Genomic DNA, 16,506 nt, shown 5'->3' on the forward strand with positions numbered 1-16,506 from the left:
ATGTTGTTTCTCTAATATATAGATGAAATGGTCACACACTTAAATAGTTGTCAGCTGGCGACTAGCTCTTAGATGTGTCTTTGAAGGTAAAAAAAAATGTTTCCTAACAAAAGTGACACCATTTCCAAAATCAAATCCTAGACCTTAATTTGATCAAGGACGTATTGTTTATTTTGGATTAATAATGAGTTTAATCTCTGCACACTGATATAGCAACTAATAAATCTTTTATCTTTTACGGTTAAATTTTGAGATGCAATGATATGTAACTCGATCATATAGCAAACTTAATCTGATAACGTAAAAAATAAAGCAACCAAACACTGTATAATCAGTTAAATTAAATTGTAAGCTTAGAATTCATTCACACCAATATAGTATTGAAATTCTTAATTCAGTGTTTGTGTGTATTGCATCTTCCAAGTAACTTCTTGTCCAATATCTCAGCAACCTCAATGACTACTCACCCAGAAAATTGGCCCAACCTCAGTTAACATGTTTTTTCATTTTCCTAACCTGTCGAACGTGAAAATGAAAAACTGAATACCAACTAACGAGAATTGTTTGGCCATATACTATATTGGGAAAGATTGCAAAAGATCTAAGTTGGTGCAACTTGAAAATCAATTGATGGAGACACCTATAATCAAGAATCACGACGTACTTGGAGAATCTAGAATATATCATTATCTGAAATCAAGTTAACTCAAATAAACCAATCAACTAAGATTAATTTACCTAAATCAGTTACACGAGACTATCAGTATTCACTGAAAAATGACATTTCATTAGAATACATAATCAAGATTATTTTATTTTCATTTGGTACATTTCAATTTTCCATTATAAAATTCTCGATAGAAAAAATATATTGCTTGCTTTAATAAAGTACAGTAAGTTTTTTCAAATTCCATCACTACATTATAGGGATGTCAATGAGCGCACAACTAATTTTTTTAAAACATACCAGTGTAAGGAATCGAAAAATCTGTCAAATTGCTATATTGTACTGTCAAATACAAATTTTATAGCAATTCGATCAGTTTAGTTTACACACTCCCGTGAAGAGTAGCAACTAAATATACAGATAAAAATGCCCAGAAGGAAGCATTAAAAAAAAATCATATATTCATCTAGGGAACTTTCTCAACCTAGACTTTTCCAAAGGCTTAAATGCACCTCAAGGCTCAAACAAGCCTTCAGCAACAGAGTGAGACAAGTTATGTGCAGAAAACTTTCTTTTGTAAAGTAATAAATTAACGAAGATGTACAAGAGTTAATCTCCTACCATCAAATGAGTTCATATATACATCTCTGGTGTAAGATTTTAGCAAGTAGAAGAGTTTAGGTGTCCACATGTTGTTTCCTAATAGTGATCACAAAGCTGAGCTTCTCAACCTCACCCAACAATGAGGAATTTCCTTCACAAGCTTCTTTCAAAACCTGTAATCTATTTACCACATCGCAACTTTGAAGGGGCATATCATCCTTCAGGAATGGCTCGGATCTGGTATCCGGCCTTTGGTACTCGATTAAGTTAATAAAAAGGACCTGCAATTGGGTAAAACAAGTGTTAATGAGAAATCATAGAACCAGAAACAGCACTTCTAGACTTTATATCTGTGATACTGTCATTTGTTTTACTAAAGCTACCAAGAACAAGAAATGCAGAATTTCAGAATCATCTGCTCTACTTCATTGTTGATGTGCACGCCAACAAATTTCTGAACGAGCAAATTGAATCAGCAAAAGGGAGCATTGTTAAATGTGAAAAGACATAACTAGTAGGTAAGAATGTATCCAATACTAGTAGGTAGGAGCGTGTTGTCTTGCTGTCCATCGTAGTATTAATTTTGTTTCTTGTTCGATTTTTGTTATTATCAATTGTTTCATGTAGTTTAATTATAGTAGTATTTTGTTGCTGTATTGTTCTGCTACTATATGTTGTTTTTAGTACCGTCTGTTGTTTCTTTTATTTTCAGTACTTTTTCTAGACATCTTGAGCCGAGGGTCTATTGGAAACAGCCGCTCTACCTCTACCTCTGAGGTAAAGGTGAATTCTCTACCCTCCCCAAACCCCACTTTGTGGAACTATACTGGGTATGTTGTTGTTGCTGTACGTACACTTATAGACAAAGCTCACCGAAGCATGAGCATTAGTGAATAATGACGCAAAATCAAGAAAAAAAATACAGAAGAACTGAAATTAAGTTTATATGGAGAAAAACCATATCAATTGAGTTGAGAACCCATTTTAAATTCTGAATCAAATATAGAGAGCATTTACATTTTTAAAAGAAAGGAATAAGTTAGCTTAATTTTGATTTCTAATTTACATTTCCTAATTATAATGTATGTGTTCATAATGTCTTCTTAATGATTAGTCATATACTTTTTACCGGCTATATCTATACGCTAGCGACATCCTCTTCAAGATGGAGGCCATAAGCCTTAGAAATTGACCTAATTTGTAAATATTAAAAAAAAAAAACAAATCATTGGTTGGCCGGAATTTGCTAAGGCACACGCCTTAGAGCCTTGACATATTCACTAATGCACTATGTAAGCAAGTGCAAAGCAGACATTCTGCTCTGTGCATTGCTTCAGGCCTCAAATCACAGTTCGAGATGAGCCGTTTACAACAAAATAAGGGATTAGCAAAGCAGTTAAAGTTACAAATTTGCATACCTCATGTTGCTTCTTACGTAAGTAGTCTCGTAGCAGAGATTTGACGAGCTTGTTTCGCAAAGGAAGCATGTTTTCAGAGCAAGTCTGGAAAATAAAAGATGATAGATGGTGCAAGGCCAAAGTGAATGAAGCAGATCCTCTGCGTGCTGCTTTGTCTAGAGCTCCTGAAACCCATGATTTACAGTAAGCTTCCAACATCCTCTCATCATCCTGCATCAAAGTAATAATTATCCATAAGTAAGCAAAGCATAATCGATTCTTTGTTTACAGCAGAAACTTTGTAAGAGCTTTCCTCAACTCGACTTGGCCTTCTATAAAAATTAGACAACACAATCAATCTATTGATTCACTATTTTCAAAACTACATCTAGTAATGCCATAGTTATCATCATATTTCCAATATCTTTCCCTTTTACCTTCTAACCTTTTGTTGCCATACTGTCTTGCTCACAGGCGTCAGTGCCTTGCGCAAGGCAGGATACTGAACAAGATCAATTACTATCTCGATTTATATATGACATCCTGAACATACAAAGTTATTTTTATACATAACATACAAGTTACTTTTGTAACTGATACATGGCCAGAAGCAACCGCTCCCCCGAAACGGCATTTTTCCTTTTCCCTGTGTCTCTCTTTCCTATTTCCTTTTTGTTTCGGGATATAAAGTGCAAGGAGGGAGGCAGAGCGCAAAGAAGTCTGGAGTATTTTTTTTCCTCCCAATTTCCAAATAGAACATGAAACAAACAACATGAAGTATATCACATTTTACTAAGTCGTTATAGCTGCACAGTAAGCACACTCATAGACAATGACAGATCTAGATCACTGTCAAACTTAAGCTTTCTCAAGTGAGTTTTCAAAACCATCAGTAAGTTACTCAGAGCGTCTATTTAGGACCAACACATATCAAACTTGCATTAGGATGGTATTGGATATCCCATTGTTTCGGGATCAAAACAAAATCATATTAATATCCTTAAACAGCAAACAAATTTTCCTGTATGGGATGCCTTGCCAGAATCCTGGTTTATCCAACAGTCAAGATAAAACTCTAGATTACTTGGAAGGTATTGTGTAATGAACAAACATCCAGAGAACAGAAAAGGAATTCATAGAGCTTTGATTACATGAAAGGACAACTTAATAATTATGTGATTTTCAAGTGTTAAATGTATTTGGCTATTTGCTGATAATGTTTAAGCAAGCAATACCTCAACAGGTTCAAGATATCCACAAGTTGCAGCAACACACTTATCCAAAGGAGGCAAAAGCTCAAGAGCACAAGCATTAGACAGTGCATTCCATGCAGCAAGCCTTATAGGAGCTTCAACAAATCGATGCAGATAGACTCCTACTTGACGACCAAATATCATGTCACCATAAGAAACAGCAGCAAATTGCTCAACTAGATTGTCAATGAATGTGGAGTAGTTCTCATGTATGTCCGTCTTAAATTTCAGGTTCTTTGCAACAACTTTTTCTTCCCTATCAAGAAGCTGTCCATAGACATTTTGCAAAGCTTTGTAGAGATCCCTGCTATTTTCCTCTTCAAAAATGCCCATTCCAGAAAGTAAAGCTGCAGACAACGCGTGCAATTTCCATACTATAGGCACATTTCGGACTGGTGTTTGCAACTCAGCAGGAAGGAATGTGGACATTAGTTCAACCCCCAAGAGAAAGAAGAGTCCACCTTTTGCAACTTTAAGAAAATCCAGTGAATCATGACTGGCAGAACAAAGCACTGAGAGTGGACTGAGAAACCAATGCAAGGGAAGAGGCAATCTTTGGTGAGCCCACTCAGACACCAAACATGTAGTTTCTTGGCTGGCGGGTTTTAATTCAGAAATTTCCTCAGGAATGGGGTCCAATAGAACACTGTTTTTTTTAGAATTCTTATGGGATACTTGCTCATTTCCAGCAGCAGATTTACGCTTCTGTTTCGCAGACAACCATTTCTTCTTGAAGTGAGAAGCTAAGACATCACTCAACAGTAAATAGTCCTCTTCTTGATACACCCACCCGAAAGACTGAAAACCCAGATTAAGATTAAGAAATTGGCGGATGCTGAAATCAATGTACTTTAGAGTGGGAACTTGAAACAAGAAATCAAGCAGCTTATCTACTGCAGAACTATCCGTTGGCCCCAGCAATAAACACGCACCCATGACAGAATTTATTTTTTGTATTAAAGAGTTCATCCCTTCAGTTGTAAACTGATCTTTGACAGATACAATGGGAAAAACATCAAGCAAGTAAATGAACAATCGTGCAGCTACTTGAGCTGATAAAATATGTTTTGACCAAAATCCCCCACCAGGGGCACCCCAGCCTACACCAATTCCTGGTGCTGGACCACCTCTACCAAACGTCTCAATTGATTGCATATGACGCCATTCAGAACCATTTGATTCCATTAAACTTGTCATCAAAGTTCTTAACTCAGGCAGAGAGGAGTGGAGAATCCCAGCAGCAAGAGTTTTCTCCTCTCCTGTAAGACTCTGGTATTGCAATGGATTCCGAGGTTCATTGTGAGCTACTGAGATCAGTTTATCAACACACCAAGCAACTCGCAACAATCCCTGGATGCAACTATTGGATGCTATTGATGTTTCTTGTTGGGTTTTTTTTCTCAAATAACACAAACACTCAAGGAACGAACTGCTTCCAGCAGCACCATCATGGCTTGCACTACTTACGCTTGAAAAACTCATAAGTCCATTTTTCAAAATTGCTAGTCCAATCTTAGGGACAAAGTCTGGCAGCCATGGAAGAGTCAAATCGCGCAACTCTGCATTATCTTCTGGGATTACAGCTTCAAGCACCGCAGAAAGCATGTCCATAATTGAAGATATCAACCACAGCAAGGGCGAAACAGCTGAATCCTGCATATCACCATTTAATTTCTCCTCATTTTGCCCCTCAAATAGACGAGATAGGATTGGCATCTCCTTTATCCTAATAGACTCTAGGGCGGAATCAATCATAGGACCAACCTGCGCCCAGCACCAGTTCTCTGCTTCTTCTGTAGTATCCCCATCCAAATGTTGCATGTGGGAATAAAAAGTTGGCAGTCTTCTAGTTAAAGCACCGAGTACAAGGTATGCTTCCTTGGCTATGGTGGTATATTCGCTGAGGACACTCTTCTCAATCAGCTTCCCAAATGCAGGAACGTTCAGCCAAATGCATAAGGCAGGAAATAGATCGGCAAAGTATGACACACAATATCCATGTTGCACGCAGACTCTCCACAACCGTAACTGTTCAACCAGAAGCGCTGATGAAAGCTTACAAGCCTCTTTTCCAGACTTTACCCATTGGTCAAAAGAGGTATAACTATACAAGTTCCATATCATCTTTTGAACTATTCCAGTCTTGATAAATTCTAGGCAGTTCTTCTTGTCAAATCGAGCCAAAATCTGTCACATTAAAGAACAATATTTAAACGTTGGAATGAACTTAAAATTTGAATAGATTTATTTCAGGCACAAATGTTTCAAGCATGGATTCTTAATGCTTACTTTCAGGAGTGTAACTGACTTGATCATTGAGGTGCTAATCTCCATTTGCGCTTTCCTAGTGAATATGTTGATGATCGTTTGAACCAACTGTTGACACTTCACAATTGCAGTTGCGCATGTTGGTGAATGCCTAGCTATCGCAATTAATATGGAAATCAGGCGTTCTTCCAAAGCTGCTGAAGGCTGAGTCTGGCATTTTAAAAAAAAAAAAAAAAAAAAGATAGCATGTCATGCTACAGTAAACAACCCGCAGTCAGCATTAATGGACAAGTTGCTCCCACAATCACAAGCTAGAATAAGAAAGAAGCATGGGTCCATCAGAAGAGACATACCTCCAAGAGATATTGTATCCTTTGAAGGATCCCCATCCTAATCAATCCTGCAGCTATATCTTGACCAGCAACGACAACATCATCCTGAATAGTGTGTTCACTTTCGTCCTTGTCCAGATAATCACGGGCTAAAAGAAGTATATTGGAAGGTTTTGCATTATATTTCCAGAAACCGCCATGGAAAAAACCATCTTCGATCTCTGGTCGACTTCTAAAGACAGGAGCAGTAGGTGCCTCCCTCTGAAGAGTTGGTATCCTCTGATAAGAACATAGAGGTCAAGAATAAACTATCACCCAATGCACAGTTCAAAGAGGCAATAAAGTTCACAAGTCTTACCTCCACAATTTCAAAAAGCTCCTCATTGATCTCGAAGGTAAGAGCACACAGAATGGCTCTAGCACAAGCCAGAACTACGGAATTGTGGTTGTCATCCAGATACATCCTACAGGTAAAAAAATGCATTTTCATCAAACACTTCCTTTGGGTAAAGAAAGAATGCAACAGCTGTTGTCTCAGAGAAAATTGATCTTGTTCCATGCGTAGCAAAGTTCTATTTCCAGGAATCCTAATTTAACATGTGAGATATTGAAGTATATTATTTTCCGATAGAAATGCTGTCATGAAACTAGTCGTAGTCGATATCCTTGAACTAAAATGTGAAAATTACAAATAAGGCATACGCAATCAACTTCATTTCCTTGAAACAAACCACAATCATTCAGGTTTCATATTTTATTATGAGACAAAACTGAAGAGGTACACATGTAGTTTAGTCTATGAACCCAAGGTTTTTACCCAACACCAACTACTAAGCTGAGTAGTGAGATCAGAAAGAATCTCAAATTCTTGTGAAGTAATAAGTCCATGAGTCCGTGACATTGGAACTTTCAACCATGAACCATGGACTTCTCAGAACGCTAAGCAGAGCACTAACAATCGGCTGATCAGTCGACCACGGACCACCCAATCATTTTAGAAGGGGCTATGCCTAACAAGGGGCATCCAGGGAAAAAAAAGATTTTAAAGGGTTAGTTTGGTTCTGAGATTCTACAAGGTACACTAAAATTAAAAAAAAAAAAAAGAGGGGTGGGATGGGGAGAGGAATCTATGTGCTGCAGAAATTGAGATACTCTACAAGGAGGTTCACCAAAAACAAAAACTGTGAGAGATAATTCAGTTACTTGCAAGCTCTGCAATCAACTTTACACTTAATAGTTTTAACCCAACCATCCTACTTTTCTCAGAAGTTGTTCACAATTTCCACCTATTACCCACGATATTCTCTTATAGTCGTTTTTCAAATAATTTTGAGAAGTTAACAAAATCAATTACCCAGAGGCTGTTTACTTTCACCTGGGAAAAAGGACTAACACTTCGTTTGATGCTTTTGTCTTCTTAAACAGGTAAGACCTTGCCCTTTCACCACAACAGCCTCCCCCACTCCCATTCCAAGTGGAGGCTCAAAAGAAAAAGGTGAAAGGAAATCTAAAAGCAAGGAAGATTACGGACAGATGGAGAAAAAATGCATATTGGTTATGCATGGACAACATAAATGCAATATCACCGATGTCTATAACCCAAAAAAAGAAATTACATAGAAAACAGGTAATATTTATTTCACCGAAATGAACAGACATGGCACTATCTCATAGACAAGCCATCATTTAGCATATCACAAGGAAGAGAAGGCCAAGAAGAACAAAGAGGAACCACTTAAAGCTACACCTCAATAATAGAGCAAGCTCAGGTTCTGGGCCTAGGGTAAAAGCCCAAATGGCCTCCCAGTCGGTAAATCCATCTCTGTCCTGAGATCTTAAGATACACCCCAGCTGATTCTGCTGAATATTGTGTATTGCTCTATCAAGCACAGATGCAATAAGATGGAAAGAAAATGTACGTTGTGCAGGTACCTGTAGGCAATGAGCTCAAATACTTAAAACACATAATTAGACACAAAAAGGCATGATATTGAACATCCGAAGGATTCAAAATTCAATATACTAACCATACTTCTTGCCAGAGCAACTGCTTCTTTGATGGTGTAACCAGCCGCGCCAGGATCACCTTCAGTTCGTAGATAGTCACGCTCAGAAAGATTTTGCTCAGCATAAGTTGATATATAACCTGAAACAAAACGGGGCATACCCATCAATATCTTTCATGGGTTGAGGCATTCCTAACAATAAGATTCAGAAAATGCCAAATCAGGTGAGACACAACGTAGACATACATAACAACAAGAGAGGCACTCTACAAATCTGTAGGAAGTTGATTGAGAGCAGCACCTATTTAGAATAATCAGATATTATGTCGGCTTATCAACCCACTCGATGACCAGACTGCTAAATGGATATGAGAAGATGAGAATGGGAGCAGTGATCAGGAAGGAAAAAACTTGCCTATCTACAGAGAGACAAAAGAGAAGTTACTGGAGCTGGGAAATATAACAGGGCACTCTTGAGCAAGAAACCTTGATGTTTTGATGAGGCCAGAGGGAAGTTGTGGCCTCATGACTAAGCAGTTAGGAGCTTTGGTAGGTCCATTAAAGCTAAGGCAGCTATGCAGAGCTTTACATATAAGAGAAGTAAACAAACCAAGTTCCTTAGCAGAATCAGTTATGCAAGGAAGACAATATCAAAAGATCGTTGGGCATGGCATATCATTAAATTTATTTCTTCCTCAGATGAATCATACACTAGAAAGAAAAGATTTTTTAAAAAAAGGAGCCTGCAGTACTGGAAAGTATGAGCTTTGAAGGTAGAAACTAATTTAGCCATTTAGGCTTACCACTCTTCGGAACATCAAATTCACTCTTCACAATACTGCCATCCAAAGAAAATCTTATTTCTCGGACACTCTCAACTCTTTTACTCCAATCATCCCATACACTGGTGCTTGCACTCAACTTTGGAGTATCATCTTTTACACTTTTCAGTGTGCCTTGTGAGGTTGCATTCTTCATCTGATACAGCAAACTACCCTTTTCGCCTCTGTAATGAGAACCAGATTTACTAAATTTTCCTCTTTTCAACTTCTCTTGGCCTTTCCTCTTCAATGCTGCCAAAACTGCTGGACTAAGTTTTGCCATTAATTCAGCTTGCGCTTCAGCGATTTCATCATCTGACATTCTCGCTAATTGAGCTTGATTCTCAGCATCAATTTGACTCTCGAGACTGCTGGCATTCTGCATTCCTTCCACTTCTTGGGAGTCGAAGCTAGTATCAGTTTTGTTTGCAGAAATGTCATGTTTCTGAGCGTTAGGATGCATATCCCCAATTATTTCTTCCTCGTGTTCAGTGATTCCATTTCGACATCTGTGCTCTGCTAACACAGAACGATTAGCTCTCTGTTCCATGCCTTCCTGATCGATGTCCATGTCCTCCTCTTGCTCTTGAACCATATGCTGATCCTCCATGCTGACATCCTGAGATTTTGCACCATCTTCTACAGACAAAATAGCACTCTTTCCATATTTATCTGGAGTACATTCATCTGAGTTGCTTTTATTTCGAGATACTTCTGCAACAAACTTTGGCTCTTTTGATGTTGACTTAAACTTGCGCGCACTTTCTTCCCTCTTGTATGGTACAGAACTATTATCACTAGCCACTATCTCTCGCCACCTACTAAAATCCAACCCTTTATTCTCTTTTCTTTCCACGGGCTTAGCAAAGGCTCCAATCTGGTCCATTCCAGTGAAATCTTCCTCTTTATCTTCACCATCGTGATCATTGTTACCACAAACATCTTCAACCTTTGGGGTCCAATGCTATACAAATATGCAGAGAGATGCACATGTTAGTTCAAGTAACAGAACTACACCCAGATAATCAAAAAGGTTCGTGGTGCCTTCTTCACATATGACTATCAAAAAGTAGTTTTGAACGTGTTCATCAAGAGCCTATCCCAACTTCACACGGACTAAAACAAAAGAAGGTTACTTTTATACTATAATGTGCCAAAACAAAGCATATTCCTCAACAACAACAACAACAACGAACCCAGTATATTCCCACAAAAGTGGGGTCTGGGGAAGGTAAAATGTACGCAGTCCATACCGCTACCTCCAAAGAAGTAGAGAGGCTGTTTCCGATAGACCCCCGGCTCAAGATAGAGAATAGTAAACAGGAGAGTAATGAAACATGAAGCATGATGGATGACATAACATAAAAGGAATAAGACATAATAAAATAGAAATCAGAGAATACGAAAATAAGGTAGATAAGCGCAATATAAGATAAGAGGTAAGCCATAGGACCTCTAGAATACGACCCCCACCTAGCAGTAACATACACACATAGACCAGAGACACCTGCCACACCCAGAACCTCCTGACTAGGGGCTCCTACCTATGGACACAGTCCTAGGATTACTAACCCCGCTATACAAAGCACACAAACCAGAGACACCCGCCACATCCGCCACACAAAGCATATTCCTCATAGCCCGAAAAAAAAATACATACGAGGTACTCCATTTGGAAACATGTTTTACGATTGTTAGTACATTCACTTTAGGTCTAGCTTTCGATGAGTCTACTAGATATTTTTATGCCAGCAGATAAAGTTCTAATATTTTTTTTTGGCTTAGCTGTTGTTGTTGCTGCTGCTACTCCCCCAGTTACAACATATTTGTCACACTTTCGGTTTTGGAGAGTCAAACGATATGAACTTTGATCAACAATTTAAGATTGTTTTTTCATCATATTAATATGACAAAATTATTGATCTTGAGGACTTGCACATGGTGTTTATTAATCTTGAGAAGGCATATGACAGAGTTCCCATGGAGATTCTGTGGAGGTGCTTGGAGGCTAGAGGGGTGCCTATGGCGTACACTAGGTCGATTCAGGACATGTATGATGGCGCGAAGACTCGTGTGAGGACGGTAGGTGGGGATTCGAAGAATTTTCCGGTTTTGATAGGGTTACACCATGGATCGACTCTTAGTCCTTTTTTATTTGCCTTGGTGATGGATGTTTTGACGCGGTGTATTCAAGGAGAAGTGCCTTGGTGTATGTTATTTGCTGATGATGTGTCACTAATTGACGAGACTCGGGAGGAGTTAATGATAAGTTGGAGATTTGGAGACAGACCCTTGAGTCTAAAGGATTTCGATTGAGCAAGACCAAGATGGAGTACTTGGAGTGTAAGTTTAGTGATGTGTTGCATGAGGCTGGCGTGGTGGTGAAACTAGACTCTCAGGCCATTCAGAAAAGGGAGAGTTCAAGTATCTGGGGTGCTATGATTCAGAGCAATGGTGAGATTGACGAGGATGTCACGCACTGTATTGGGGCAGGGTGGTTGAAATGGAGGCTCGCTTCAGGAGTTTTATATGATAAGAAGGCGCCCCGAAGCTTAAAGGCAAGTTCTACGGAGTGGCAGTCCGATCGACTATGTTGTATGGAGCAGAGTGTTGGCCAGTTAAGAACTCCCACATCCAAAAGTTGAAGGTGACGATGAGGATGTTGCGATGGATGTGTAGCCATACCAGGAAAGATAGGATAAGGAATGAGATTTATTCGGAAGAAAGTGGGAGTGGCTTCGATGGCGGACAAGATGCGAGGTTACGTTGGTTCGGGCACGTGATGAGGAGGGGCTCTGAAGCTTCAGTGCGGAGGTGTGATACACTGGCTATGGATGGTTTTAATGTAGAGGTAAGCCAAAGAAATATTGGAGGAAGGTGATTAGACATGATATGGAGTAGTTACAGCTTACGGAGGACATGACCCTCGATAGGAAGGTATGGAGGACGCGGATTAGGGTAGAGGGTTAGGGGGTGGGAGTGCGTCGGTAATAGTAGGGGAGTGTTTTTTATTTGTGTGTGAAGTTTCTTGTATGTGATGTCGAGTGATGTCTATGGTTTCGGATAGTTGTTTTTTAGTATTATCTTGTGGCCGTAGCATTATCTTGTGGCTAGTGGTGTTAGTTTATTTTGCATATTGTACTTGTTTATATACATTATGTTTTGTGTTTGTTATACTGCTATCGGTCCTAAGCCGGGGGGTCTACCGGAAACCGCCTCTCTACTTGACCTGAGATAGTGGTATGGTCTGCGTACACTCTACTCTCCTCAGACCCCACTATGTGGGAGGGTATGTTGTTGTTGTTGATATGACAAATTGCATTTACTAGTACTTGCCGTTCAGTGTTTGGATACCTAAATGTTACTATTGTAAAATATTGAATTAATCTAATTAGTCAAATTGACTCTCGAAGAAGCTGAAGGTGACAACTATTTGGGAACGGAGGGAGTACTAAATAGAAATCACTGAAACTCAAAGGAGAAAGATTCAGCAACGTTTGTAGTAATGACAATAAAGATCAATTTTTCACAGAAAGTGGGAACTCAAATAAAACTTGTCAATTAAAATAGGCACAGATCATTAGCAAAGAAGAGAGGCTTACTGGACCATGAGAGCGGTGACGGGCGACGGGAAAAGGAAGAACAGTAGGGCGAGGCTGAGAGCAAGTAGTAGGTCGTTCAAATTGTTGTTCTGAAAACCCCTTTTCAACTATGCCACCCACCAGGTGAGAAGCATCATCTTCATTAGTGACAGTTCCAAAAATCTTTTGAGCGGTCGGCTTCTTTGGGTCCATGTTCTTCACTGATACACTATATCCAAGTTTGAGGGAGGAGGAGGGGTTTTTGCAGGTATATTGGGGTTTAACTTTAAGCAAGAAAGAGACGATCTTGCAATTGAGTAGTTAGAGAAAAAAGAAAAACTGCTAACATATGTTAATAAAAGTATATTGAAGGGGTATATATAAAGTAATAAGCACAATAATATTATCATTGATTACAGTTTTAATTAGCAGATGTTTAGTTTATTTGACTAAAAATAATACTCCATATAAATCTATCTAGCCGAAAAGGGTCCAAAAATGTGCTTAAATTATGTGAAAATGGAGGAACATTAGCATTTTAATATTTTTGTTTTTAATTAAAGACCAAGGGGCCACTTTATTAATCAAAACAAATGTATACACAATGGGCCCAAAGTGCCAAAAGTCGAAGAGAAAAAATACATATGTTAGCATATCTAAGTACTAAATTACAAAAAATAGCAATTCTTTTTCCTAATTACCTTGTGTAGCATTTGTAGCATTATTTTAAGTGGAGGGACCACAATTATCGCATCTTAAAAGCAGGTTCCATTATTTACGCTTAAAACTTTCTCTTTCCTTTAATTGTTTTATACTTTACCATTTTTCATGCTTCTTATCAGATTTTCTCTTTCAAAAATTTTCTTTCTTAACGTCTTTTCCACGATTATTGTTCCACAATTTCAGGTAAATAATTAATTCAGTTATTGCTTGTTATCAATTTCTCAATATATTTTTTTTTTAAATTTTGCACTGTAAATAATTTCTCCATTTCATCTTTAAGGTTTTGATTTTTGTAGTTGTTAACAGAGAATCAAGGTCATCGAATTTGCTGAATTTTGTTTTGTTTGTTTTTCAGTTAAATTTGATATTTTATGAGTTGATATAGTTGAAAAAATTAAATTTTGGATGAGAATTGGAACTGGGTTTTGTTTTGTTGCGATAAATAGAAGATAATCGGAGTTGTATGAATATTGTAGATGATTTTGGGTTGATTTGTTGTTGTTGTTGGTTGAATTTTTTCAAAGATAGCTGATATTTTGAAGAAAAAAGTGGTTGAAAAAAGTTTCTTCTCCAAAAGGCGAACTAATTAAAAAAATATGAGAAGAAAAGAAAAGCAAAAGAAATTGAAAAGTCAAACAATGTTGATGACGATGTTGAGAACTCTTTGTGCTAGTGAATCTGAAGAAGACATGGAGAAAGAGGTATTTTTTCGTTGTATATGTATTTTTATTTACTCTTATATATTTAGGGATTTCTGTAGAGCTTTATCAATTGGGGTAATATGTATTTTTTCAGTGAGTTAATATGTATTTTATGTTTCTCCTGATATGTATTTAGGAATTGCAGTGAGGTGATTTGTTCTGTTAAAAATACATATGCATGTTATATGTATTTTTTGATGTGTTGGTTGTATTTTGTTGATTTATACAGTTTAAGGTGTAGTTTTAATGTGTTTTGTTGTTTTTTTACAGTTTTACAAGATTTTTTTTTTTGTTAAATTTGAGAAACATCATTGGGTTCTCGCAATTTTATCATTCTCCGAGAGGTGCATATTCTTATATAATTCATATGAATTCTCTGGTCACTATGCAGTTGTTCTGGCTGAGATACAAAAATTAGCTGAGATTATCCCATTGTGTCCCAAGTTTGTAATTTCTACGAAAAGAAAGGTATTGATCTTCATAATCATCCAATATACAAAGATTAAAACTTGTCAGATCTTTTTGATGTGTTATTTGCAGATGAATTGGTTCAACAATCAAGTTAAAGTTTGTAAGTACTTTAATATACATTTACCAATATTGTTTGTAGAAATTAAATTTTATTATTCATTTTTTTTGTAGGGACTGTGGTCTGTATATGATAACATACGCAGAGTGTCTTTCTTATGGTAAAAGAGTTCCTTTGATTGAGTTCAACCCCAACACACTTCGTACATATTATGCTGCACTATTGTGGGACTATATATGACATGAGAAAACAAGAAGCAAATGCTCATAGCGATGTCGAAGCACCCTTGAGGCCTGGCAGGCAAAGCCGAATAACTAGTGTCACTGAAGTTTTAGAAATATGATGATTGTTAAATTTATTACATTGGATAGTCGACAAACTGGTGTATGGATGTTATTTTTTTTTTGTACAAACTTATTTCATGTTTTGAAGTGTTTAAACATTACTTGTTTTGAAGTGAATGAAAGTAATTCATTTCTGTTGTATAAGTTGAATATGTTTTCAACAATTTTATACTATGTGTTTTATTCCAGTGTTCAATAATATTGGTTGCAGTGCGATTGACCTTTGAAATACATATGCAGTCTTGAAATTTTCAATGCAAATACATATGCACTTACCTTCATATATATTCTAATTTGTGTTCATTTACTTTCAAAATACAAATGAGATGAATTCAACTTTAAGTTTGTGAATTGAATGAAAGAAATTCATTTAAGTATTTTATGCCGTTTTAGTTTTTTGCTGTGAGATTTAGAGATCAAAAATATATATACAGTGTTCAGATTTTGCATTAAATAAATACATATGCAGAATATATCATATGTATTTATCCTTTGTTCAATAGTTTCAAAATAAATATGAGGTGATTCAAACTAACTAATTTAGAAAAATGCATGAAATTAATTTATTTTAAAATTTTATTAAAATCATATGAAACTGCATTAAAAATACATATGTAATATACATCATATTTATTTTAATTTTTCTTCATTCTAAAGCTAACATTCATATGAGGTTAACCAAAGTTACTAAATTTGTACTAAAAATACATATACAGCGTTCAAAATACATATGATATGTAGATTCAAAATACATAAGCAGCGTTCAGATTTTGCATTATATACAAATACAACATTTATATTAAACAGTGCTTAGATCGCAAATGCTAAGTAAATATTTAGAAACATAAAAATGAGTTCATTATTATAAAAAGTGCAGAAGAAAGTATTAAAAAATAATACAGAAGAAAAAATGTATCATTTATGATATTTCCTACAAGAATATCTGTTGTGACCCTTAGCCCCACATTCAGTGCATGAGTTGATGTTCTTCTTTCCGAACATATCTCGACCCGATTTTTCATGATCCTTCTTTGCAGGAGGTCTTCCAGGAGGGCGTTTGTACTTTGGTGGCAGTACAATTGTTATAGACGTCTCATTCATCTGGGAGCATACCTAATTTATATTTTGATATGGGTCAATAGAATTTCATCACATTCAACAACTAAATTCGATCATTCATTGATCTAGGATTTCAGAAAATAATTGCATAAAATTCAAATAGAAATTTGTTTAAATTATGTTCATAATTGAAATTCTACAAAGCTTCACAATTTGTTCAAA

The 16,506-nt window shown here is 36.9% G+C and overlaps 1 protein-coding gene across 1 annotated transcript; it reads right to left on the reverse strand.

Annotated features, from left to right (window-relative positions):
• Window positions 1-1,223: 1,223 nt before the first annotated feature.
• On the reverse strand, window positions 1,224-13,439 carry LOC107840602 (transcriptional elongation regulator MINIYO). The gene is made up of 10 exons (XM_016684514.2): window positions 12,950-13,439; window positions 9,330-10,311; window positions 8,548-8,666; window positions 8,268-8,452; window positions 6,879-6,984; window positions 6,542-6,799; window positions 6,210-6,398; window positions 3,903-6,107; window positions 2,689-2,898; window positions 1,224-1,551 (listed from the first exon to the last, which is right to left on the reverse strand). The coding sequence occupies exons 1-10, from the start codon at window positions 13,139-13,141 to the stop codon at window positions 1,345-1,347; spliced, it is 4,653 nt and encodes a 1,550-aa protein (XP_016540000.2). The 5' UTR covers window positions 13,142-13,439; the 3' UTR covers window positions 1,224-1,344.
• Between the last annotated feature and the right edge of the window lie 3,067 nt (window positions 13,440-16,506).

This window comes from Capsicum annuum, chromosome 8 (assembly GCF_002878395.1).
Source record: "Capsicum annuum cultivar UCD-10X-F1 chromosome 8, UCD10Xv1.1, whole genome shotgun sequence".
NCBI lineage: Eukaryota > Viridiplantae > Streptophyta > Magnoliopsida > Solanales > Solanaceae > Capsicum > Capsicum annuum.